This window comes from Marmota marmota, unplaced genomic scaffold (genome assembly GCF_001458135.2).
Source record: "Marmota marmota marmota unplaced genomic scaffold, marMar, whole genome shotgun sequence".
NCBI classification, from domain to species: domain Eukaryota; kingdom Metazoa; phylum Chordata; class Mammalia; order Rodentia; family Sciuridae; genus Marmota; species Marmota marmota.
The window spans coordinates 30,351,073-30,378,815 of record NW_026000142.1 but is presented as its reverse complement, the minus strand read 5'-3'; the positions used below and the strand labels follow the sequence as shown (position 1 = coordinate 30,378,815).

At 32.6% G+C, this 27,743-nt stretch overlaps 1 protein-coding gene across 11 annotated transcripts in view; it reads right to left on the bottom strand.

Moving 5' to 3' along the window:
• Cd36 (CD36 molecule) overlaps positions 1–27,743 on the bottom strand; it is an 83,931-nt gene that overhangs the window by 23,301 nt on the left and 32,887 nt on the right. The window contains exons 1-5 of one of the 11 annotated variants that reach the window (XM_015488401.2): positions 24,504–24,641; positions 9,612–9,709; positions 7,713–7,812; positions 4,253–4,341; positions 3,585–3,794 (exon numbers count right to left, since the gene is read on the bottom strand). In XM_015488401.2, coding sequence (XP_015343887.1) covers positions 3,585–3,704 — 120 coding nt within the window. In that variant the 5' untranslated portion in view covers positions 3,705–3,794; positions 4,253–4,341; positions 7,713–7,812; positions 9,612–9,709; positions 24,504–24,641. Of the gene's footprint in view, positions 1–3,584; positions 3,795–4,252; positions 4,342–7,712; positions 7,813–9,611; positions 9,710–11,183; positions 11,344–24,503; positions 24,655–27,743 lie in introns of those variants that run through there. The other 10 variants (XM_048786224.1, XM_015488400.2, XM_015488405.2 and 7 more) reach the window with 10 other exon arrangements.

Here is a 27,743-nt window from a genome sequence, read left to right as displayed (position 1 = left end):
TGCCTCTATGTAAAAACATCTTTAATTCTGCTTTTTTATGCTCAAACTCTCTAGAAAATAAATCTAGTTTTTAGTCTTCTGTCTGTGATTGCAATAGCAATGATCAAGAGATCTGACCTTTGAAATATAGACTGATCCTATCAAACCACTTGTTGAACATTTCTTCTGAGGTACATTTTTCTATTATTCTTAACTCAACTGGACTCTGGTTTCTTATTTATGTTCTACTCTCTCTATTCCAAACTTCTATTGCATCCCATCATACACAAGTTTTCATTATGTACTTCACTACAGTAGACCGGAGTGCCTTTGGTTTTGTATTGGACCTTTTATTCAAATATCTTTATAAAAAAGAATCTTAAATTCTCCTTAAAAAATGGCCATGTCATATATTTTTTCTTATTTCCTCTCTTTGGTCTTCTCACTTTACAACCCTTTTTATTGTATAAGCATAGCATAAATGGCTATGTATTATCTAGGCTTAGATTGCTGATGTTTGGAAACCAACTTTACCAACTCAGCTAGCCAAATGATGTAAGGATTTTTACTTATAAAATGGGTAATATTACCTCAAATCTATAAAGATTCATTTAACACTAAGTAAAAAAAAAAAAAGGCTCGACATTTGACAATATCAATCCCTAAATAACACAGGTTTTGTTACATCTTACTTTAAAAAAAAATACATCAACTACCATTTTATAGTATATCATCAACTAAATATTCTTATGTTCAAAGATAAATCTAATCCCAAACTGCTTTTCCAATCACCTCTCTAATCCTGTCACATCTGCTACCTGCTTCCCTCATCACTGTATCTAGTTGCATTTCCACACATTTTTTTTCCATACTGTTAATTAGCCTTTTGACACCTTTGCTTCAATCCTCTTTGGACATTCAAAATTTGGTACTTCTTCAAAATCCAACTCAGTTCCACTGTCTTCCTGACATTTGTCGAATACTCAGATTTCTCTTTCTAAATAATATTTATTTTCCATATTATACATAATTTAATACTAGAATATCACAGGTTCCTCTTATCTGTTTTCCTGTAAGTTCTTTTTTAAAAAATGTTTCATTTGATTTATTTTTCCTTTCATTTCCAAGATTTTTTTAACATTTGTAATACACATAAGAAATGTTGACAAACAATAAAATAAATCTGTGGCTGTGTGCCATATGATAATTGAGAGAATAAACAATTACAACAAAAGCATTCCAATAATCGAAGCCTGACTGCAGGACTATTCAACCTGTTTTCCAAAATAATACATCATCAAAACTATCATTTACCCAATTTTCCACTGACCTTTATGTAAGGTGTTCAGGTGTTGTTGTTTTTTTTTTTTCCCAACAGTATCAGTAGTTTAAATATAAATGAACTTGATATTACAATTAAAAGATATAAATATTCAGGTGGAAAAAGCAAACTCTAGTTATATCTTAAACTTGAGATAAAATTTATTTTACTCTTTCAATCATACAAAAGCACATTTTGATGCCACAGAAGTCTCATGATTAATCATTATGAACTTAGAAATAAATTCTAAATAATTAACCTAAAATAGTTGCTAGCACTCACATGTCATTCAAGAGTATATGCACTCATTTTGTCTCACAAAGAAAAAAAAAATTAGTTGATCCATACTCAGCTATTGGTCAATATATAAGGAAAACAGTCTTAGTCTAAAATACCTTACATTGGAGACAGACTTTTTTATTCCAAAATTTTCCAAAAGATAAATCATAATCCAACATAGACACTAATTCCATTTTAGCAGAAGATCCAGGTGAAAAGCTCAGATTATGGAGCAGACTGTATATTGGAGTGATGCTAATTCCGTGTCACTGTTGTCTAACACCTGTCAGTCTCATTGGCCTATATCAAAAGTACTATCAACATTGCAAGTTCAAAGTCAGCCTGAGCAACTTAGGCCCTAAGCAACTTAGTAACACCCTGTCTCAAAAAAAAAAAAAATTCAAAACTCTGGGGATACAGCTCAGTGGTTAAGTGACCCACTGGGTTCAATTCCTGATCAAAAAAGAAAAAAAATACTACCAAGAAAACTAGGAATTCCAAGGCACAGGATATGGTTCAATTTATAATAATATGTTTATATACAATATAATGTATATATTATATATTCACATGTTTAAACTCATGAGGATAAATATCTGCAGTTTGTTTACAATATAAGAGATACTAATGACCAAATTATCATTAAACAAATATAGAATGCAAATATAGGAATTATCTTAAAAAATGCCCTATTTTTATAATAAGACAACATTGATAATAGTACAGAGAGATTGCTTTTAACTTTAAAGCAGTTAGCATTTTTTGCTAAAGAGAAGTCAAAGTAACTTCTTGTCATGAGTAAACTATATTTGAAATCAGTTTCCAGGTTGTCAATTAAGTCAATGCATCAGGGAAACAAAATGATATTTGTTTATATTCCTGGTATTTTAGGATGCTAAACATGAATGCATGTATGAGAGAGATGAAGGTCTGGGCAATATCACACATTTCAGAATAAATGAATAAGTCTAACCTATTTCAACTCCCATTTCTCTACACTGTGCACCACACTTACTAACCCTGTGTCTAGGTCACCAGGATACTAGCCAGGAAGAAAGCTGAAGCCAGTGCTCTGAGTTGGCCAGCATTATGCCCCACAGGCTCACCTCCAGTAAACATTCATGACTTCAGGCAGCACAGAAGTCCTGAGTTCACAAAGGTCCCTTCTTCTTTTTACCTTGTTCTTGACAGCTTAATGTCTTTTTAACCCCCATCTCCAAACTCCTTAAGCCATTTACCTTTGCCATACCTGGTTAAGGATTTATGCAGATCTGCTTTCTCTTATTCTGATTTCCATCAATTAAAATTTCTGGTAAGTCTGAGGCTACTTGGAATGAATTAGGGTAGCAGATGATATTTGTGCAAATCCTGTTGACCAAATCCCTCTAATTTTAGTTAAAACTACAGTTTGTTGATATATCTGAGATTTTCCTACATATATAACATGTTCCAGAAATGTTTTCCTGAAATACTTTAAGTCAAATATAAACATTTGTAAATAGGAAATACTTGAGATAATAATACTACTATAAAAAGCTGTACTTCACCAGTTTACCAAAAAATTTCTTCTTCAATCATAAACATAATGCTTACAAATACAAACACACATATATAATTCACTTTTCTCAGTATTAACCAAAATTCAGTATTAATCTTGATAAATATCCCCCTACAACATTAATTTTTTTCTCATTCAAAAGCATGTAAACATGACTTTGTACATAATTAAAAACAATTATTTCTACTAACCTACGTACCTACAGTTTTATCAGAAATAATATTTAAATTTAAGATAGAAATGTATTCATGTTGAATACTTGTCACATTTTATTCATGGTCACATTATCATGTAGAGTTGCAGAAATTGTCAATTACTTTCATGTTGAAGGCACAATATTACCAGTTACCATGAAACATAAAACAAGGGCCCAAAGCCAAAAAAAGAGAGAAAGAGATAGAATGAATCGGAATGGCAAAAAAATAAATAAAATTAGACTACTTGTACCTTTTTAATTGTCTTCTCAGTAAGCATATCCCCAACTGGCATTAGAATACCTCCAAACACAGCCAGGACTGCACCAATGATAGCCCCAGTGATGAGGCCACAGTTCCGGTCACAGCCCATTTTTCTTGTGCAGGAGAAGAATTGAGGTTAAGCACCTGTTTTCTTTTAAACTCTCAGGTATGATTAAGGTGTTTTCTACAAGGTGTGGTTCTATCATTAGAAAGAGATCATAAAACAGAAGCTTAAATATCAGCACAAGAAGATCAAAGTACAAAGAAAACACACAATTTAAATGTGACTTTGCTATCTATAAACAAAATAAATTGTTTTCTTTTAGTTTTACCAAACTGAATTTCTAAGTCTTCTCTCTTCTCTGCCTTCTACCTACCTACCAATGATCGTAATAATGTTAGAACATTTCTTCAAAATTCTTTAGTTTTCTTCCTATGGCTGATTACTAAAGTCTAGGAGAACTGTGTTTATGCACTCCTACCCTCACTACTTTCCCTCAGCCTGAGATGCTTACTGATAACCTCACCCTTTATATCTTCTGCACACAAACACAGCCCTCTCCACCGTACTAGGAATTCTCCTGCACTCAATTTGCTTGAACTGAGGTCTTCTCTATCTGAATGTTAACCCACACATGGTAACAGATGTGAATATACCTTATTCACAAACAGCAAGATATGGGTTTTACAGGAAATCACCCGGTGATTAGCAGAAAGAATCGATACTTCTAATCATTATAAAATACCTGTTAAAACAAGAAAGTATTGGTAAGTATAGGAAAGTATATTATCAAATAATTAATACTAGGAAGCTCTCTAATATCACCATAATTATAACTGTTAAAAGAAAGTCACATTTACATGTACATTGAGTTTATTCTTGAAATTTTTATCTTATAAACAGTGTGGAAAACATTAAATTATTTAAAATGCATTTTGTTTTTAATTTTATTGTTAATGACTTTTGAATAGACCAAAGGAAGGATGAATTTAAAATACACAAAATGTAGACGATGTCTTATTTTAATGACAGGCATTTTACTAATCTGAGATTTTTTAATATATTCAAATACAATGTTGTTTGTCATATGTGGTGTTTCACACAAATTCTATTAATATCAACTATTTTTACTGTTTTTATGGATTTCACCTTGTCAGTCTTGTTCATGGTATCATTACACAGTATCTGGTTATTATATAAAAATGAGAAGGAAACAATTTATGGATGAGTGGATTCTGTTGTAAAAAATTAATAAGAATATGTCATTTCTGATTAAGAATTTTATTTGAGTTATATTGATTATAATGGCATTTTTTATGATGTACTTGAACTGTCACTGATGTACAGTCAGAATGTGCCTTGTGGCTTTTAACAAATATACTTCAAATGCAGGTGGCCAAGGCAAGCATAGATGCCAATAGAACAAAGGCTACAGACAAACAGAGAGGCACACAGTACTTTTGCCAGCATCATATTAACAATAACAAGTATGTTTTGTCATGGTCTCAGGTTTTCCCTTCACATATTTGTTGCAACAGAAGAATCACTTATGATTTCATTGGTGTTCATTTAGTTTTAAAAATAATATTCCTTGTGCAGCTAAGAACATAATGGAAAGAGATAAGACATTTCCCCCAAATGGAGAAATAGAAATGGTATTTTTTTTCTTGGCATTTTAATTATTTTTTTACCTCTTGGGAATTCCCTTTACCTACTCCTCATACCTTGGATACTCATGTTGTAAACCATAGGAATCATGCACCTCATTCACCCTTAGACCCTCGTGACTAAGACACTTGAATAATTCGTTAGTGCCACAAGTTTATTCCAAAGCAAATGGGAAACACATTCCTAAACAAGTGATTTGTTTTTATGGTGGCATTTTATGTCTCACTGAACAAGTGAAGCTGGATTTTTAGTAATTGTTTGGGGGAGGGAATGGGAAGAATAGCTTTCCTTATTCTTTCAATTCATACAATAATCTACCTCCTATGGCTTTAATCAAGGTTGTCATAATGCAATGAAATAAGTTACTTAAGGCTCATAAGGACTGAATGTTATCAAAATAGAATATCCTTTGCAAAGTATAATGGTGAAGCACTTAAAGTTTTCTTGAAACAATATTTTAAGCAACTTATTTTTTTTTGCTAAATTGAAAATATCATTCTGGTGTTTTATAAGCTATAAATCAATAATTATATTTGCAGATTATATATAAGCAGCAATCAAAATAGAGGAATCCAATCTTGTGCAATTGCATTAGGAGACTGGAGAATCAACCAAAGACTGACTCTCCACTCTTGCTAGGTGACCATGGGCAAGCCACTTAATTTCTTGACACTTCGGTTTCATCATTTGTAGATCTAAGAGATCTAAGGCACCATCATCAGTCTTCAACCTCAGTAGCTGAAATGGTTCTTCACTCTGTCCTTACAGAAGACCAAAAAGCCTAGTGACTATGTTCACATAGCAGTGGTAATAACCCAGAGGCCCTCATTCCTCACTTGGTCTCCATTCCTGCATCTGTCCTTTCTCACCCTTAAAAAGCTTTAGGAGAAGCTCTGTAAGAACCTGTGAGTTTTTGAGGCCATTAAAATCAATGAGGCCCCAAATATTAAATCCAATTCCAATTTTGTGAACTTATATTGTTTTTACATAAATTCATATTAACTCAAAGATTTAGTAATCTCTTTTGGAAAGTTATGTCTGATACAAAATTCACTAATGTAATTCCTTTAGTAGTAATGTAATTTCCAAATCTATAGGTGAAATACAGAATGATTTAAAAGTTACAATTCTTTAAAAAAATCACATTTTACTTTAATCAGATATGTACATAGATTTACCCATTTTTTTGAGTTCTACATCATGACCTGTGAATATTTTTTCAGAACCATTCTTTATTCACCACACGCTACATGAAAGATTCTGTGCAAGGGGTAGAGAATTCCAAGAGCTGTACCTGGAGGATAATTCTTACGACTGTGTGGACTTCGAGCCAAGATGTGTCAAGCAGTGGGCAGGCCTACTTATTCCCGGGATTCTGTCTGCTTTGAACCTAAAACTGAAGTGAGAGTGTATACCTCCCACTTTGACTGACTAAAGTTCATTAGAAAACAGAAGTATCGAGTAATGTATTCAGTTGAATCACATAGCTGGACAACTTTCAGTTATCTGCACCACACATAAAAGAAAAGTACCAATCTAACATTATTTCAATCACTTACTGATATTTGAGAGACTAGGAGTTAAGTTTTTCTACTTGTTCAAATTCTTGATTGATCGATTAACTTTTACTACCTTGACATAAGGTTGTTTTATTTCCCTCTAAGAATAGGAAACACACATGACATTATTTAGGTCCGTTTATTATCCTTCAGTGCCCTGACACAGTGAGTAATGATGCTTTGCTAGCATAATCAGACTTGTCCTGATGCTGTGGTACTATATAGTTGGTGACTTTTTCCTCCCCCATAACAGATGATTGAATCCAGGTCTTCCACAAGAAGTGGAAGGGCTAGTGTTCTACCACTGAGTTGTATCCCCAGATACCCCATACCCTTTTTAATTTTGAGACATTGTTTAATGAAGTTTCCCAAGGGACTTCAAATTCGTGTTTCTCCTGCCAAAATTCCCCAAGTAGCTGGGATAACAGGTATGCACCATCATGCCCAGCTAAAAATAATTTTATTCACTTAAGGCAGGAGGAGTACTGAACAGCTTATGTGAGACATGTACCAAGTATATGAAAGTTAAGGGCATATTCTAGCCAGGAGCTTTTTTAAAAAATACATAATTAACTTCAAAGAAAAATTCTTTGTTTCTTCCTTTACACCAGAGTTAGCTATTCAAGCACACAAAATTTGGATCTACCACACTAAGTTTTCTTAATAACACAGCTCCTTACATATTAAAATATGTCATTAATTTCATTGGCTAATTTTAAATCATTTTTACTATTTGCCCTTTATAAGAAATGGACACAATATTGATGTCTTATTTCTTGCTTCAGGATACAAATTGAGAAGGCAGAGAATGAGCACAGGCACAGAAAACTTCTGCTAAGGAGGAAGAGAGAATGGAAGGGTATCTTTGAAGGTGTCACTAATTACATACCTTTCTTGATTCTATAGGTAGATCAGTTGCCGCCTATTCAGTTTATAGGTTATAAATAGATTCCTTTTGTAGAATTGTGAGTGGATTTTATTCCCTTGGGCTGTATTTGAAAGAAAGAGGAAAAATATTTTTTTTCTGTCAGATTGATAGTGTTGTTATAATGATTTTTTTTTAATACTCTTCCTCTATATTGGGAACATGATAGAAATGAAGAGACAGAGATTTCACAAAGCCTGTTATAAGAAGGCTCGCTAGCAAATAGGCCAGAACATTAGATCAAATCCTCAGAGAACCTATAGTCATTCCTATGTGTGGTTAAAACTGTGCTCCCTGGGACACTCCACCCAGAAGCGGTGTGACCCAGAGGTAACATTCACTGGGTCACATTCTAAAAAAGCTTCATATTTCTAGGGCACTTGTACCAGAAATAAGTGGTAAGACCTGAATGTCATTTTTGCTTTAATTGATTGGAGGATATCTAAAATTTCCTATTCTTTCCTTCAAACTTCTTCAATTTTTCTGAAGGTATAAAGCAAGGCCATGTACCTCTACTTTCCCCTATTAATCTTTAGTATAGTCTTCCCAGTTACCAATAGGGCATTATGTAAAAATGTGGATGTGTAACCGATGTGATTCTGCAATCTGTATTTGGGGTAAAATTGGGAGTTCAAAACCCACTTGAATCAAATGTATGAAATATGATATGTCAAGAGCTTTGTAATGTTTTGAACAACCAATAAAAAAATAAATAAAAAATAAAAATTAAAAAAAAAAAAACCAAATAAAAAAAAAAGCCCATATAATCCAATATATGGAGTTACTGGGGATAATCAAATTGGATATAAGTATAGATGTTAGGTTTTAAAATTAAATTCCTTTCCATACTCTTATCCTAGACCATATTTATGTGTGTTTGCAAATCCATGGTTCCTTAGACAATGGGTACTACACACTCAACTCCAATATATTTGAAATGGGTGCAAATCCATCATTTACGTCTGACTATATTTCATCTTGTGGAAATGAGGTGATCAGGTCAGTTTTTACAGACTTCTGTTTAGAGACAGAGCTCTAGTTAAAGGCCATACATAATCTTCAGCTATAAAGACGATTCAAAGAGCTACAACTGTTGTCCCCTCATTTAGTCTCACGTCATCCCCACAAAATTAAAGGACTCTACAGAAAATTTAAATTGGATCAGGAAGCTTCCAACACCTATCCTTTGACATACATGCTCATTTGCATCCCAACAGAATATATTTAAGGTTAAAAACAGCAGGAAAAAAAATGTATAGGTATAATTTACAACAGTAATGTATCTAACTAAATTATGCTTATTAAATATCACAATGTGAAACTTGTTTTGATAATAATCTTGAAAAAATACAATACATTCATTAGCCTCACATCTGCTTAGGATCCTTCAAGAACTAAATCTGTCTTATAGTAATTCCTAGTTCATAAGTCTCTAAGTTTTAAATGACTCTTTTAGTCATGTTGACTTTAAATACAATTATCTATGCCCATTTTTAATGACTGAACCCTAGATACAAATGTGATTTTTTTTAATGCTATTATTTCTACACCTAAAATTCACTGTAAATGGAAAGAAACTAAAAGATTTATAGTGGTTAAAACTCTATACTTGAAGTTTGGAAATAGAGATTTAATTCTGGGTCTTCATGTGGAAGCTTGTGATTCAATTTCTCTGATAAGTCTATTATATATCAAGTAAGTCTGCAAGTATTAAATGAGAAAATGTTTAAAAATTCTCATAGAAAATAGAATGCATATTTTACATAAATAGAAATGACTATTGGCAAAACAATAAAATCTGATATATCGATAAAGACATATATGAAATTAAACTATCATACAAATGAAAAAAGAAGCTTCTACCTTAGAACATGCTACTTGAAAGTTTTAGCCATATCTTGGGACAGTGAACTAAAACATCTTGTGATTAAATTAGACAATAGTTACAGAATTAGTTCCTTCTGGAAATAGAAAACAACACACAAATAATTTGGGAGTGAACATTGCTAGTATTTCATAAAAATAAGGAGAGCAAATGTAATCCTCAAGGTTAATTCCTACATATTCTGTACCTCTCCCATTGTTAATTTAAGATTTCTTCCAGGTTAACATGTTATCTGATGGTTCTGAATTTAGTTTATTGTTCTGGTTCAATAATGACTTGAGGAGATTACAAGGTTTCTACATTTTTTTTTTCTTATTATTAACTCCAAGGATCCACTGTAATATCTACATAAAAAAATTTTAAAGATTTCATTCTGGTTTCCTTGCAAGTCAATATTTAAAGTAATTTTTTCTTTTTTTTTTCAAGAGAGAGAGAGAGAATTTTAATATTTATTTTTTAGTTTTTTGGCAGACATAACATCTTTGTTTGTATGTGGTGCTGAGGATCGAACCCGGGCGGCACGCATGCCAGGAGAGCGCGCTACCGCTTGAGCCACATCCCCAGCCCCTAATTTTTTCTTTTAATATAAAAAGATGTTATAGATTAGAACAATATAGAAAAGGATGAAAAAAGTCTGAAAAATCTTTAAAAATCATCTTTCAATGTGTGACTTGATAATTCCAGAACTGAAATTTACTAAAAGGAATTTGTACCATTTATATTTATAAAGTTACTCATTATAATTAATTGAGCCTTTTAATTAATTTATCCAGAATGATTTGTCCTCTATATACAGTATAATTATTTAAGACAATTCATTAATGTTTACAATTATCTTCCTGAATTGTAAAAGTATAAATTTTGGCTTATTTTTGTTACCAAATTATAATATGCACTATTAAATTTCAGATTATTGTCTAAAATGGATATTTTTTACCATTCCTAGCAGCAATTACAGCATCAGGGTTCATTAAAAAAAAAGGCTTAATAAGCACATATCTGATATATACCTTGCATTTAACCATGTACACAAAGTCAGGTTCATCAAAATTTATACAATTCAGATTGAAAATGAGAAAAGCTAATGACTGTAAAGTAATCAACAATTGCACAGTATAAAGGCTGTTGACAGAGTTGAAAGTCATTTATAAAAACTAACATCATTTTAATGTTCATCCTAATCGAATATTATGTATAAATAGCCTAAGTATAAAATGAAAATTCTGCTTTCATTTGGATTATAAATCATTTTAAATACTAACAAATGTTTAAGGATAGACATGATATTAAACATTCAGAAATGAAAATGTCATTGGTCATTGATCACTGTTAATATTTAAGCATAAAATGGAACAAGATTCACAATTGAGAAAAACAACATAAACCTGATTTTAAAATAAAACCTAGATACATTAAGAAAACAGTAACTACTTTTTGTTGTTCCTGCTCTGTGACTTGTCTGGAGTATTTATATAATATCATCTTCTCCCATCATTTAGAAAATGGAAAATTTCTTGATCTTTTCTATTTAAAGAAAAATCATGACTTACCTTTAAAAGAGTTATTAAGGAATTTTCAGTCAAATACTCCAACATTTGAACAGACAATTCTTCATAGGACCAAATGACATACTGCAGAAAAATCCTATCCTGAAACCCTTACCAGCATATGTGTGTTAGAGTTTAAATATGCTTAAAAAAAAAAAAAAAAAAAAACTACAACGTCAGATTCCAGTGTGTGGTTTGCTGCCAGAGGAACTGAAAAAAAGAAAAAAAAGAAAAGAAAAGAAAGAAACCCCACAGATATCATGCTACTGGGATTGGTCTATTTTTATGGTCTGCTAAAGACCCATTACCTATATCTGAGATATTCAGTATTTCCCCCCCACCCCCAATTTGGCCGTCTTCCCATCCAAGTAAGTCAGAGGCCAGAGAAACAAAAGGAACTGATTTGTTGAGCCAACCCTAATGTGTTCTACTACACAATCATTTTTCCAGATGCTAAACTGGGGGTAGAAAAGGGAAAGTGGGGAACATGATCACATTCTCACTTGCCGGACAAGATTGAACTTGCAAGCTCATCTGATGAAGCTGAAAGAAAATGTACTTTTCCATAGAACACACCATAAATCTGAAGAACTTTGAGACTAATAATTTTGAAAACAGTTGGAAACTGTCAATTAACAGGGATGACAAACAGACTTTAAAAAGGGAAATAGCCTATTGTTCTAGCTTGACCTTCTTAACTGTTTATCACTCTGTTAGTTTTAGAGAAGTTTCAGGAGCACAGCAAGATCCTTCTGCAAGGAAAAAAAAAATCCCTTAATAGTCTGAAGCCAGACTATAAAATGACATTTAAATTAAGATACTATTGAAGATGATCTTTTACTGTAAAAAAAAAATAGACACTTTACTTTCAAAGAAAGGAATTATGTTCATATCTAATCTAAATAGTTATTACATTTGGGGGTAAGCAGACCCTCAAAGTGAGGACCCTTAATCTTACAAAGTAATTTTTAGTATCAAGTTGGTAAAATCTTCAGAAAGTTAAACTGGCAAATATTGGAGAGGTCAACTGGATAAATGCCTACAAGTCACTCTTGAAATAAAGTAACCTAAGAATAATGAGCAGAAATATATTTAGTTCATTAGATTATATTTAAACCAGCTCTTATCCTTATGTCACTCTTGCTGTCTCTGTTGTTCATATTATATATGTTTCTTTTCATTTGCAATACAGCACAATACAACTGGAAAGGAACCCCAAACTCCTCTGCCTAGCATCGCTTTTGTTTTTCCAGTGTTTTTACTGAATATTTATTTTAAAATAACTATGAAACCCTAAAAATAGATAAGTGATATGATATTTGAAAAATGAAATCCTTATCTAGAGAAAGTAGAAATAGCCTAGTGCATTCTCATTACGATTTATACTTTTCATTAAAAAAAAAAAAGTGTACAGAGATTCTAGAAACTTAAGGCAATTCCCTTGTGACTACCACCATTTTATCTTGGTTGTATGATGTTAAAAATGTAGTATAAAAGGCAATCTTAACTATTTTGACTATTTTGCAGGTATACTTAAGTTCTTTGCTATAAGTATTTTCTTCTCAAACATAAATCATATGTTTTATATATACATGCCAGTATGAAAATTTTAAAACAGCTTGCAAACACAAGAGTTAAGACCTATTTTAAAGAGTATATTTAAAATGCTTGACGGGATAGTTAAATTATAATAAATGTGAACACAGAAAGATATTTCAGAAAAAAAATGCATGCAAAATGGATGTAAAAGGATACTGACCTTACTTGAATCATTATTTAATCAGTAGCCTAATGCCATCCAAATCTGACTATGCTTGGAGAGGAAAATGTCACACGTTCCCATGAGCAGTCCAAGGAATCAAATTTACATCCCCAGAGACAACTGTGAAGTGTCCAGTCCCATACACAACATCCCCAGAGTAGCTTGGCATTCCAGAATGGAAAAGCACATAGCTGAACCAAACCTACAACCATGGATTTTGAGGAAAATATAGACCTTGAACAATAAAATAGGCATAGCCTTTTGCTGCCTTAAAAATGAAAACGCAGCATTTTTTAAAGAGTGCACACCCACCATATTTTGAGAGAATCTATTTTATGTGAGGGTACACTTATACTTATGTACATCCACACAACCATAGACAAACTTATTAGAATGAAAAATTTTAAACTTCAATACTATTGTTCACTTAGCCACAATAGTTTGGAAAATCAACTTTAAAACATGATTTCTTTTTTTTTTTTAACAGACCACATAGGGTTAAAAGACAGACATAATTAATTTTTTTTTTTTTTTTTTTTTGGTGGTGCTGGGTTTGAACACAGGGCCTTGTGCATGCAAGGCAAGCACTTTACCAACTGAGCTATATCCCCAGCCCAACAGAAGAAAAAGTAGGCCCTAATCTTCATCATGTAAGGCTAGGCCCCAACTTCCTTAATAAGACACCTATAGCACAAGAATTAAAACCAAGAATCAACAAATGGGATGGATTCAAACTGAAAAGTTTTTTCTCAGCAAAAGAAATAAACTGTGAGGTGAACAGGGAGCCTACATCCTGGGAGCAAATTTTTACTCCTCACACATCAGATAGAGCACTAATCTCTAGGGTATATAAAAAACTCAATAAGCTAAGCACCAAAAAACACAAATAATCCAATCAATAAATGGGCCAAGGACCTGAACAGACACTTCTCAGAAGAGGATACACAATCAATCATCAAATATATAAAAAAAAATGCTCATCATCTCTAGCAATCAGAGAAATGCAAATCAAAACTACTCTAAGATACCATCTCCAGTAAGGATGGCAGCTATTAAGAACACAAACAACAATAAGTGTTGGCCAGGATGTGGGGAAAAAGGGACACTCATACACTGCTGGTGGGACTGCAAATTGGTGCAGCCTATTTGGAAAGCTGTATGGAGATTCCTTGGAAAGCTGGGAATGGAACCACCATTTGACCCAGCTATCCCACTCCTGGGACTATACCCAAAGAACCTGAAAATAGCATACTACAGGGACACAGCCACATCAATGTTTATAGCAGCACAATTCACAATAGCTAAACTGTGGAGCCAACCTAGATGTCCTTCAGTCGATGAATGGAGAAAAAAATGTGGCATTTATACACAATGGAATATTACTCGGCACTAAAAAAGAACAAAATCATGGCATTTGCAGGTAAATGGATGGCGTTAGAGAATATTATGCTAAGTGAAGCTAGCCAATCCCCAAAAAACAAATGCAGAATGTTTTCTCTGATATAAGGGGGTTGACTCAAAGTGGGTTAGGGAGGGAGAGCATGGGAGGACGATTATTTCTAGATAGGGAAGAGCAGTGGGAGGGAAAAGGAGGGAGAAGGGAAGTAGCAAGGATGGGGGAATGTGATGGTCATCATTATACAAAATATATGTATGAAGATTTGAATTTTGTATCAACATAACTTATATACAGAGATATGAAACATTGTGGTATATATGTGTATTAAGAATTGTAATGCAAAAAAAAGAATACATGTATAATGGCATAATTTGGTGTGAACATATTTATATACAGAGTTACAAAAACTTGTGCTGAAAATCAGTAATAATGAGTGTAAAGCATTCCACTATTGTCATGTATGTAAAAAATAAATGTAATGGTTGGAACTGGAAATTAAGAGTATCTGCTATGAAGATGAAAGAATCCATGTTTGAATTCATTACTTCCTAAGTGTATGACTTGTGGCTAACTTCTTTACTTCTGGTAGCCTTCACATAATTGTTGTAAAGATTGAGAGTGATAATATAAAGGATTCACTCAGAGCCTAACATAGTTTTTGCTTAATAAATAATAGCTGCAGTTATCATTGCTAATAAGCAAAATTTCATTTAAAGAAATCTATTAAAGAAGGCAAGTAAGATGGTAAATTATAGAAAGGTATAAAATAAGAAATTTCCAATTTGAGAAGCAATGTTAGCTATATTAACTACTATGGTAGTTTAATAATGTCAAAATTATATACTTATGTGTGTGGCATAAAATATATACCGAATCATATTTTCTGAAACTTTCCTCTTATATTATGTTCCTTGTAGGTATTCCTATATCACGAATAGTCCATTATTGTTCTATTGCAAGATATTTCATAATAAGTGCTGTACTCATTTTAAATAGTAAATGCTGTATGAATGAACATCGTTGTTTCTAGTTTGCTGTTCTTATAAAGGCAAGGCAAAAAATTCTCATAGCTTTATGTACATGTACCCTGGACACCAGTGTATGCTGTTTTTCCAAAATTCCAAGGATTTTGTCAAATTTTTATTTGTACACAGCCATGTGGGAGAATGCCTATCTTTATAAATATTCACACTGGTTTATACTGAAATTTAAGATTTTAACAAGTACGTTGGTGGTTTTTTAAAGAATATTTAATTAAATGAAATATAACATTTTCTAAAGTATACTAGCCATTTATTTTAAAACACTTATAATATTCTCATTCATTTTTTTTCAGTGGTGATTTGTCTTATCCTCAGATTTTTTCCAATAACCAATGTTATGATATTTGTCATTTTAAAATTTTGTCATGTTTTATGTGTACTGATGAATAAAATTTTTAAATTTCTGTAATTTATACAACTTTTAGTCATTTCCTTTTAAGACTCATGTCATTCTTTGAACTGCTTTCTTTATTTTGAGAATATGAAAATTAACAGGATTACTTCTAGAGAGTTCATGGTTCATATAAATTCTTTGTAGCAGTATGTTGGACAAGCTGACTCATGGAATTTAACTCTTGAGAAATAAAAGAGGAAGAGGATAAATTGAGTAGCACAAATATTGCAACATATTTAAGAAGCAGATGACAGATCCATTTAAAAAAAGTTGAAGAGAGATCACATGGCCCCAATTCTTAGCCCAGCTTTATTCGCAATGGGATTGGTGAAGTGGACATGACAGTCATTATATTCCTGATGTCTCTCTTATCAAAGAGGAAAACCATAGAGTCTATACCCTCAAGCTGACAATCAAATTAGATGGTAGATTTAAATGTACAGTCATCACAAATATAAACTTGTCATTCACAGTAATAGGTTAGCATATTTTAAATTTAAGTGATATTTTTCTCTTGACAGTAAATGAAATATCTTGACAGCAAATAAAACATTTCATTATTACTTGCATTGTAAAGCTAGATTGTACAGGTAAGCAAAACACTCTTAAGTTATAAAGATGATGATAAAATAACAATGTTAACTAACAGTGAGAGCATACTAACTGCCAGATGTTGAGCTAAGTGTTTCACATGTTCTACCTATTGACCACTCATACTACTTATTAGGCTCTTTATATAACCAGCTGAGGTACTGAAGCATGTGTCAAAATAAGGGTTAAAATCCAGACAGACTAGCTGAAGAGCCTATATTCCTTTGAAAAATAAAATGTCCAGTGTGTTCTTGATCAATACTAATTTTTTACAAATTCTTTAAGATTTTTGTAGAAATTGAATAGTGATTCTAAACAACCTAATATTGCACTGACAGAAAACTGTCTACACATAACAAATGAATTATGAACATATTCTGTAGTTGGCAATTAACAATCATTTTCAAATTTAATAAATAAAATGGATTCTAATGATCTGGAAATTGTCTCAAAACATTATTTAGCAATGTAAAATAGGAAAAAAAGTATCCCATTAATCCTTAGGGAATAACAATGTAGATTTATACATACACACATTTATGCACATATGTAAACACATGCTTATATAGGTATGGTCATACATTTTTCAATTGCTAGCTTGTGTATTTATTAGAAGTATTAAACTAATGGTTTTTCACTTGTTTAAAATGGTAAGGAAGGACATGACATACCCATGACATGTAGGAATAAAAATAATTATGTAGGTATAGATTTTAAGAATTTTAAGTTGCAAAAGTCAACAGTATAATGTAATGTCAGATTTATAGTCCCTCTTTTAAGAGAAAACTTTAAGAACATTCTTAAAGGATAAAATGCAGAATGTCAAGGTAATATCTAGATTTAAACTACATGGCTCAATGAATCAAGACACTATGACAAACATAATCATTAAAAATATAAAGTAATGCCGTTGGGATTTTGATTGGCATTGCATTAAACCTATAGAGAACTTTTGGTAATATCGCCATTTTGATGATGTTAGTTCTGCCTATCCATGAACAGGGTATATTTTTCCATCTTCTNGTCAAGAAATTTGTAATGTTTTGAACAACCAACAATAAACAATTAAAAAAAATAAAAATAAATAAAAATATAAAGTAATCTTACCTAAATGCTTCCCAGAAGTCATAGTAGAAGTTGTGTGTAAAAGAGATTAAACAGAGAACACCTCTGTGTATATAGACAGATCTTATGTGGGCATGGCCAGATCAATATGTAAATCTCTCAAGCCATCTAGAAATGTTGGCAGACATCATTCTTACTTGAACAGTTGCAAACATGACTTAACTCTTTAAATGTTGACTTCCTTTCTTTCCTCTCCTTAAATTATGCTAAGAAACAAGAAATATTATGTTCAGCATAATTTAACAGGTAAGTTGTGCTCATAGAGAGATGGAAATTTTTAGGGGAAAAGAATAATTAGGTCTCAAAGCATGAAGTGGTAGAATAGCTGGCAAAAAGATCAATAATTGGTAGCTAAAAATCAGAATTTAATTGACAAATACCAAATATAAAATTAAGAGTCAATTAATTTGAAATTTTACAGGGCAGAAAGACAAAATTTGTCATAATTCAGGGTACAACAATTTTAATGCTGAGAAATATTGTACCCCTGAACTAGAGAGAGAATCTCTCAAGTGGGGGACGAAATAAATATAAGAAATATTCTAAAAACAATTATATTAGCATCTGTACCTTCTGCCATCTTATGTTTAAAACACACAACTCTTGAACATTAGCTTCCTTGGAACAGTTAAATGCATATACACACTCACAAGCAAACACAATCACACAGTTTCCAGGCATATGGAAGCACACCTAATTAGACTTATTTGTAAAGTTTCTAAGAATGATGTTATGTAACAACAACTTATTAAAAAAAGAGAATATAGCTCTGAGACTTTCTTCAGTTTTGTGTATTTTTGTTATTGTTGTTTGAGTAGAGAAGTGTGATCCTTCTGCCCTGACAGTTCAAAGAACCACTTGGCACAAATCCTATGTTTGAGTGACATAGAAGCTTCTGCTAACAGTTTTTAAAGAACATCAAACAATCAAACCATACAGTGAAATCAAAACTTCATTTTACAGGTTGAGTCTCATGTTCTTAAAGGAAGGACCTATTCTTGGAGAAGCCGGAATTTTCTTTCATGGTATCAGTAGGTTTGACTTGGAATATTAATTCTCGAAGGTATTCTTGGAATACCTTAAAATATGCTCTTAATATTGTCAAGAGTTTATAGGATTAAAAGTGGCAAAATCTTACTCTAAATGCACTTTTCTTCTTTGACCAGGCACCATACAATATTCTTTGCAAAAATATGTAAATATGTTTTACATATCGTTCCTATATAGACATATAACTAAAATAATGTGTTATATATAATATTTGTAATATATAACATATTATATATAATGCAATATATAATATATCTTTAAACTTCCAGAAACAAATGTGTTTCTCGAAATTTTATGAATCATTTACATGGCTTTATTTATACCATATTTCCATAAACATTCTAAGTAACATTAGAATCCAGAAAAAATAAAAAATCCAGGTTACTAATCTGTAATATATAACACAGATGTCTTATAATTTCAGAATCATTCTAAATTATTAAAACTGTTGACTGTATTGTATGTGTTTGTGATTTCTGGTTAACTGCTTGTATGAAGAAGTGAAAACTTGTCAGGAAGGGGTAGACTGAAATATTCACTTTGGAAACTCCTAATTCAAATTTTCAATAATAGAGAAGCTTGACTTACCATCTTAACATTTACCCATTATCCTTGACACTTTATTAGGGCTATCAAAGTTTATCTTGCATTATGGAACAATGACCATGAACTAAAGTACTACCTTGTGGGTCACATAGAAAAAAATTCCTTCCTCCTCCTAGCTCTTCTTGGTAGGTTTTGGTATCATGAACCCTATCTATGCAAGTGTCTATAATCCTCATTGTTCTTCAGTAAACAACCAAGGACTTGACATGTTTATTGTCACTATTCCCTTTCAGTTTTATGAGTGTAACTTTCCTGTTTAGAGATGAGATTTAAGCAAACAATAGTGGGTTACAGAATCTTACTTGCTGTGGAATGTCATCCTTAAAATGACTACTCACCCTGCTACTTTTGCACTGCTGAATTAGGACACAGATCCTCAGAGATTTCTAGAACACAGCTCAGTTTGACTTTGGAGACCACAATTTCAAGTTTGGTTATCAAGCTCTCCTGCTCCAAAATGCCTCCTGTTCATGGATCCAGATACAAATGTGAGGCAAGATGCTTGTTTTGTCTATGTTTCATTGTACTTGGATGTTCCTTTGTTAACATGGTGCTCCGGTGCTCAGTGTGAATATGCTAAGGATATCATTTCACCAAGCTGCATTTATAAGACTTGTAGCAGCATCCTCCATGCAGCCTAAAGACTAAATATATTTTCTGGCCATGATCCAAGATTATTGCTCGGCCTGTTTTTCCTCTCATTTTCAATAACTCCTCAGGGAAAAATCGGGTAATCACAGTAGGTTGGAGGAAAGCAGATGAAAGTGAGCAAAAATCTGAGGTGGAATAAATCCATTAAAATATGAAAACGACATTCACGCAACCCCAAATACAAACATTAAATGCTGCCTATGTCATAAACATGCATATTTTCAAAAACATTTTATAATTAGTTTTCGTGTGGACTTATGAAATTCTCTCTCACCATTTTTTTTCTTATTTTTCCTTCTTTTCTTCCTCATTTACCCTATATTCACTGATTCTTGAGTTTTGACTAATTGATGTTTTCTATCTTAATTTTCTCTCACTGATATCCAGTTTTAGGTGTATAAATTTGTGATTGCATCTAAATTAACTTAATGTAATTCCATACACAAAATTACAAATAACCCTACATTAGAAGAAATCATGAGTTTAGGGGTCCTTGAATCTTTTCATGTATATATGCTTATCTTATACACTTTAGTGATGTTTCCATTTTAAGAGGAAACATCCTCCAATGGCAGTTCAATACACAAAAATGAACCTTCAAATATTATGATAAGAATTTTAGTTAATATTGAACCTTATTCTGGCATTTATTATTTTAACCCTCATTTTTACCACATAAAATACCATGTGGCATTATTTTCTTCTATATACCTCCAGAGCACTTTAGTGTCCTGCCATAGAAGGTATTCCAGAAAAGTTCAAGTTATCATGCATTTGTTCTTTCATGAGTAGCAAAGGAGCAGGTCACAGTGAAATTTCCTACAATGTATTCACTGGGAACCATGTTGTAGTGTTTACTATTATATTCTAGAGTTTAAAGGTGTCTGACACATAATAATGCATGCCCAAATATTCCATGAATAGATGCTGAATAAACTATTATGAGTATCACAGAATAGGTTAAAAACAGACATGAGCATGTTAAATACTTTTGTAGGAGATATGGTATCTTTGCTTTTTCAAGTTATCAGATATTAAATTTAAAATAACTGATTTTCCAGATTATGCGTTTTAGGGGTGGGTGTGTGTGTGTGTGTGTGTTCAATAGATACCACGCATATATAGTTTGCTTTAAGCAAAAATCTGAATATTGAACAGATAAAAATATTCTCTACTGTGAAATTTCTTTATGAAGGACTTTAATTCTATCATTCCATAGACATTTATTGAATAGTTATAAAATGGATTACTTGGTTCTATGAAATATTTACCCAAACATTTTAAATGATGGTATGTGTCGATTGAGTGTTTATATTCATTGCCAGGAGTAGACATTTTGATTAAAATGAATTTTTCTAAAATTTATTAGAATAATTCAATCACATTAACAAGCATGATTAAACATGAAATGTAGATCAGTAAGTAGTACTATGTTTTTGTTCTGTCTTCTGAGTCTGTTTCATGTCTCCAGAATATTTATATTCTGCTAATTTGTACATGCCAATCTACTGTCTCCTGATAGACTACAATACATATATATGATTACATGATAAGAGTTTGACTCCTTTGCATTGTTCAATATTTTGGACTGCTCACTTATTTTTTTCAAATCAGTAGAACTTAACCAAATGCTCCCTGTCAAGGGAGGGACCAATATGGCCTAGTCATGAATCTTTCAATAAGGACTTTGGGTATTGACTTTTTCAGGGAAGTTAATTCCAGCGAAATGGCCCAAGTTCTATCTCTTGTACTTCTTTCCATCTGTGAGATGAGGCATATGATTACCCACAGAGGCAATGCATAGCTGAACTGAAAAAATAGATGATTCAAAATAGTAAAGCAGATTGATTATCTTCAGAATTATGTGGAGGTGAATATAGCATAAAGAAAAATTGAAACCATCAAATGTAGCACTGTCCTGTGAAAACCTAAGTCAGACTGCTTCATTCACTCTCAAGAGAACTTTTAATATGGTGAACCTTAAATATCAAAACAAAATGCATAAATGCCAAAACCCATGAGAAAAGGACAATAAAAAAAGCCTGCTAGTAGTCCTGTCTCAGGAGAGCCTGCTAACTCTACCTTGCTATTGACTGTGATAAACACAGCAGAGGCAATCAATAGGGAGATAAAGTAAACGCAACACTTACATTTGAAGAAGTGCAGAGAAGATTACAGTACACAAATAGCATAAATATATGAAACAATGAAAGCTATTAGAATCTAAAAGCATGCCTAAAAACAACGGGTAAAATCATCTCATCGTACATTTATTGCAGTAAGCAACTGCTCAAACTAAGGGTAAAAGCAGGTTCCCCAATGCCTTTCCACATCACCAAAAGTTGCTTTTCCAGTAAATACATTTGTGTAGCAGATTATGTGGTATATTACTTAAAACATAAGATTCAAAATAGAACTAATACAGTTTCATATTTATATGATCTGTGAAGGAGTTAGTGATATAAAATAAAAATGACATTAGACTAGATAGACTTTTAGGTTAACACAGAAATAATATTTCAGAGATTTACATAAATATTTATTTGCATATGCATAATATGCTGTACTAGTTTTTTCTGCATACATTTAATAAAAATCATATGTTTCTGTATATATCAAAACTCAGACAATAGAAGAACTAGTAGACATTATAAATTTGAATTAAAAATATAGAATTTATGCTTTACTTTCTTGTAATATTAATAAATTGTTTTCAATATTTAGTAAATTACAATATTTAGCTTGATTGTATAAATAACAAAAATACTGATAAAAGGGATAATCTGAATATTCTTACCAGCAAAATATGGAGATTTAGCACAAAGCCAGCTTAGTTTTTCATTCACTGATAAATTGGGTTGCCATAGCAAGCCCAAGTTGTAGGTTTCTAAGCAACCTACAACTCCACAGACCGCAGATACTTACTAGTCCACTGATCTTTCATCATCTTTAAAGAACAAATATGAACACTATAGCAAAATCAGTGGAGGATCCCTTGATTGTCCAGTCAAAAAGTGACTTTCATCCAATGTCCCCTGTACTGATAGGCATTCAGTTTTTTTTAGAAGAATCGAACTTGTATTAGGGGATTATTTGAATATTCAGTGCTAGGTGGAACAAGTTAAGTGCAGAAAATAGTCAGTACCTCAGTACTAGATGGAATAAGTATAAAAAAATGGTCAGTACCTATATATTATGTATTGAGCAAACAAATATTTGTTGAATGAATGAACAAAGATGAAACATACAATCTAACTTCTATAGAGTCATTTATATAATGCCAGTTTCATGATTTATTTTCTATTAATATATATTTAGTAGTCTTAATATGTCCCTTCAATTTGTACATAATTATTGTATACTACAGTAACCTTGGTAATAGTAAAGCAGCAATTTTGCCTGAGATCTTGTATTAAAAGTTTGTAATTATGGCTTCTCTAGAATATTTGAGTAACAATATTAACTACCCAAGAGACACACAAATTACATAAATGTGGATGAAAAGTTATTTTTTCAATGAGTTTATATTAGCATTTCCTGTTCCTGTCTATAAACACCTCTTCAGTCTTCTGTTTCACAGTGCCCACTGAGATAAACCATTGCCTCTGCACTGTTTTAATTCACTAGGCTGCATTTCTAACTATTTAATTGCAATAAATAAAATTAAGACATACAAATATGGTCTATTCCTACAGATCACAGTATTACAATGCTAGTCCAAATAAAAGGTCACAAAGAGGTATGTGACCAGCAAAGTGATTGTAACTAATCCGTACAATTTTGCCTAGTTCCATGCTTAATTTTCTATACTTTCCACTGTCATTCTATGTAGTAAATTCTTTCCTTGAAAAACGTCTTGAGGGATGACTTGCAAATTGGAAGCCAGCTTTAATTTACTGGTTAATTATTTGTTACCTTATACATCCTATTTGCTATTGCATCAGAGATTTAGTAGCCAGAGTCAATATATTACAATAACTGAGTTCTCTAACCTAAGTAAAATTACAAAATCACCTCTTAGGCATGTCACAGAAGGCACCTGTTGACTAGTGCCATGCCAGGAATTCCAGTAGTAGTGACTGCCTGTGACCTCTACTTGTTGCACTGATCATCAGAAGCAGGGAGCACAGATTGTTCTTTCTATCTGAGAAGATAGCCACTCTGCCTTAAAGTCTTAATACAAGGGAGACCAAAACTTCTATAACTCTGTTAATTGCCTCTTGGGTTGAAAGTAACCATCTACAATTTAAGTCTTCCTAGGACATACATATCCCTCAGAAAAAAAGATTCCTGCACATAATGTTGTACTTTTTAGTATGTTGCTCTACTAAGGTATTTCTGTTGTTGCAAAAATGGAACCATATGTTGGAGGGTTTAAATAATTTCAAATACTTTTGAATGCCCTCTTTTCAATTATTAGTGTAGACATAGGTGAGATCACAGTAAATTACTACACCTGGCCTCTCGCCACTTTCTTTAAGTATAATCCTTATTTAAAAGTTTGGGAAACAGTGCCTGAATGCCTACAATACCACACATATTCTACTCCCTGAGAGAAGAGAGAAATTCAAGTATACCCTAAACCGGGCAAGGACAAAGCAAAAATCAGAACAAAGCAAGAGAGTTTAGTACTGCAGGCACCAGTCTGGACTCTTACATCTTTAAACTAGGTAACTTTCAGTTATTATATAGATGTAATTACCGGTTAGAAGTCCGATGAGAGAGCGCAAGGCCACGAATATTAATGTATTTTGAAAATGCTGTTGGAAGACCACAGAATAACACTGATAACTCCAGTCTGTTTGCTGCAAGTGCTGGATCAAATCATTGCTGCATGCCAGACAGCCCCACCTCCAAGTATCCAAGAATGGCTGTGGAATTTTGATTGACACTCCAATGAGGCAGTAGACTCCTAAACCAAAGTAAACCCTGCACCCAGTGTTTGCTAACCTGTCCAGCTTGAAAATGAGCTCTCTTTATCCTGGTCCTTTTCTTTTTTTGAAAAAAAGAAACAATTACTCTGTGATGTTTAAAAGAACACTGTAGCAGTTCCCTCTCCAGGGATGGCCCTACTTATTTTCCCTAGCAATTCCCTGGACTCCTTCCATTCTGTGTCTTAGTTGAAGGACTTTATGGTCTTCCTTGGAAGCACTGAAGAACATGTATGCTGGACTTTGGGAGGAGAAACAAAGCACCAATGAATACTCTGGGTTTTGGAAAGCTGAAGATAGCACTGAACAGAGCCACGGAAAACTGTCACTATCAAGTTCAGGCTCACCATAGTGGTGACACTCCTTTGCCCTATAAGAGAACCAAGATGGTACTATTTTTAATGAGCATACCATTAAATATGCAATACATAATTACAGTTTAAAACAAACATACTCTAAAGATTAAGGACATTTAAATATATGCTAAATGAAACCAAAAATATGATTGTTTCCCAAATCATTTAAGAAACAATTGCAGATTTCAAGCCTGATGACATTTATCCTCATGTACTCACACATACCTCATGAATATTTATCATGTAGCCACTACATGCTGAGAACTCTGCCACAAAGAAGAAGGCACGAGTCCTACCATGACATTTTCTGCAATATACTTCAAATACTTCAACATAAATTACAGCGTGTATCCAAGTGTTCCATACTTTGAACCTACCCTAGTTGAGAACATTCATTCTAGAGATAGTTACCTAGCATTTAGTACAAATCCAAAACTTAGTTATCTTTATTCCCTCAGGAGGTTGGCATAATAAATATTAATTGAGGTTTTAATGGTGAAATAAATGATTTCAAAGATTTATGAATTGGCTAGAAATAGTACAGGCTAACTCTCTATATATAACAGTTTTTAAAAAATCTATCAAGTAGAGTTGTCTGAAGCCAGCTCAGAAATGGCTTGTTGTCGAAGCATTGATTTAAAGTAGTCTTGGCTGCATCCAATTGAACAGAGGGTTTTAGATACACATTAAATGTATTTCTCAGATGAACTGTTACTGAGGTTACTAATACTTGCAGAGACAACCCAATAGTAGTGCCTGTCCAAACTGGCACTTAGTATAGAGGAGCTTATATTGTACATACACAGAAGACAATTTCACAAAGATTCAAGGGGGAGGGGAGACCACAAAGTCCTTTGACTCATAGGACACGCACATTTGCTCAGATATAAATAGCTGTGACTCACAGTCCAGGGACCCTTTTGCCCACATTTACATGTGATACAGTTCTTCTCTTTCCTTCATGACCTTCATATTGCAGAAGTTGAAAAAATCTTAGGGATCATTGAATCTCCATCATTTAAAAAAATAAGGATTTAGAGAGCTAGGGAGTCAGGAAAATCTTGTTTTAAATCATCCTAATGGTTATTTTTAAAGCCCTCAAGTCAAATATTGCTTGATTTTTATCATTGTGTTCCTACTTTCTCTACTTGTCGCCTTTTTTTCACATCTCTTATCCCAGGCTCTGCCCTGTGATTGGACAAGGAAATGCTTCCATGTTTTGTGTATGTCATTATTCTTTGTTCTTCAGTGATGTTAATCAACCTAATAATAACCTCCTGGGTCATTTTAATACTTTATGCTTCTTTTTGATTTCCATACATTGTTAATATTACTGCTACTAGTATGAAGTTAATTTTTTTAAAACTTTAATTCCAGTGTTCTTGTGTGTTTTAATTTTAAATCAAATCATTAAATAGAATTAAAATAGGCTATATTAATCAAATAGAATTTTTTAATTAAATTATTAATAGAATGATGTAAATTAAACAATATATCCTATTCCTTTCTCCTTATTTGGGACAACTTGACAAATTCTAGGAAAGAATAGGAAAAGGACAAATATTTTTGCACACATTACCATGGGTCAGATGTCATGTTAAATATTCATGTCCAGAAAACTTCTATGAATTAAGTACTTTTAGCCATATTTCTTTTTTTTTTTTTTTACAAAGAAGATAACCGACCTGAGGAAATTAAGAAAATTAGATAAATGCAGACATGTCCACAATTAGGATGAAATAGGTAATCTTGATTTTATGCATCTAGTTCACAAGTATTACTAAAGATTGGTAAGAAAACATGAGGATGCTTAGTATACTATAAGCATTTTCTTGTTCATATTTAAATTTTGCCTTTTGTCAATATAAATCTCTCAGCAGAAGCATTTCTCTGTTACTTTGATGTTTCAGGATTATCTTATTTCCACATAGATTATAATTAAAACACTTATTGATAGTCATTTAACTTTAATGAACTAACCTTTAACAGTAGCTATTTCTGAGTCCAGAGGATCTGAAAATAGACAAAACCTTTAATGGAAACAAGCTTAGTTACACATACAGAAAAATTATCATCAAATAGCACAATGGAGACCATAGCAGAGGGTCTATGGTTCAACCTACACAGAGGTGGCAATCCTTGGGGGTTTTAGGAGGACAAAGGGCAGGCTCCATAGAGAAAACAATAGACCATCTCTATGCTCAAACTGGAGTTAGAGATCCAGCACCAGGCCTTGGCCAAGGCAGAGGACATTACCCCATCCAGAGGAAGATTTAGCAATTTCCACCAGTAGCCAAGGACTCTGAGAAGGGAAATGGAGTTGTGGTAGCTTCAAAATAAAAGAGAAAAGTCATTTCAAATTGAGTACCTAACTCAGGCTTCACTAGAAGAAAACGCAGGTTTCCAAAACAGCCAGACTGGTAAAAGTTCTCACTTCACTTGCATTAGGAAGCACAAATAAAAACTAAACATTCTATTTCAAGTCACACAAATTTCAATGCTAAAAAGTTAGAAAATACTTGATGCATTTTATAATCATCTTCGTTTTGTTATTTGGCAACTTTCAGCCTAAAGAAAAACCCATTTAAATCTAGAAAATAAGGGCAAATCTGTTGACTTGTTATAAAATGCAGAAACTATTATTCGAAAATAATA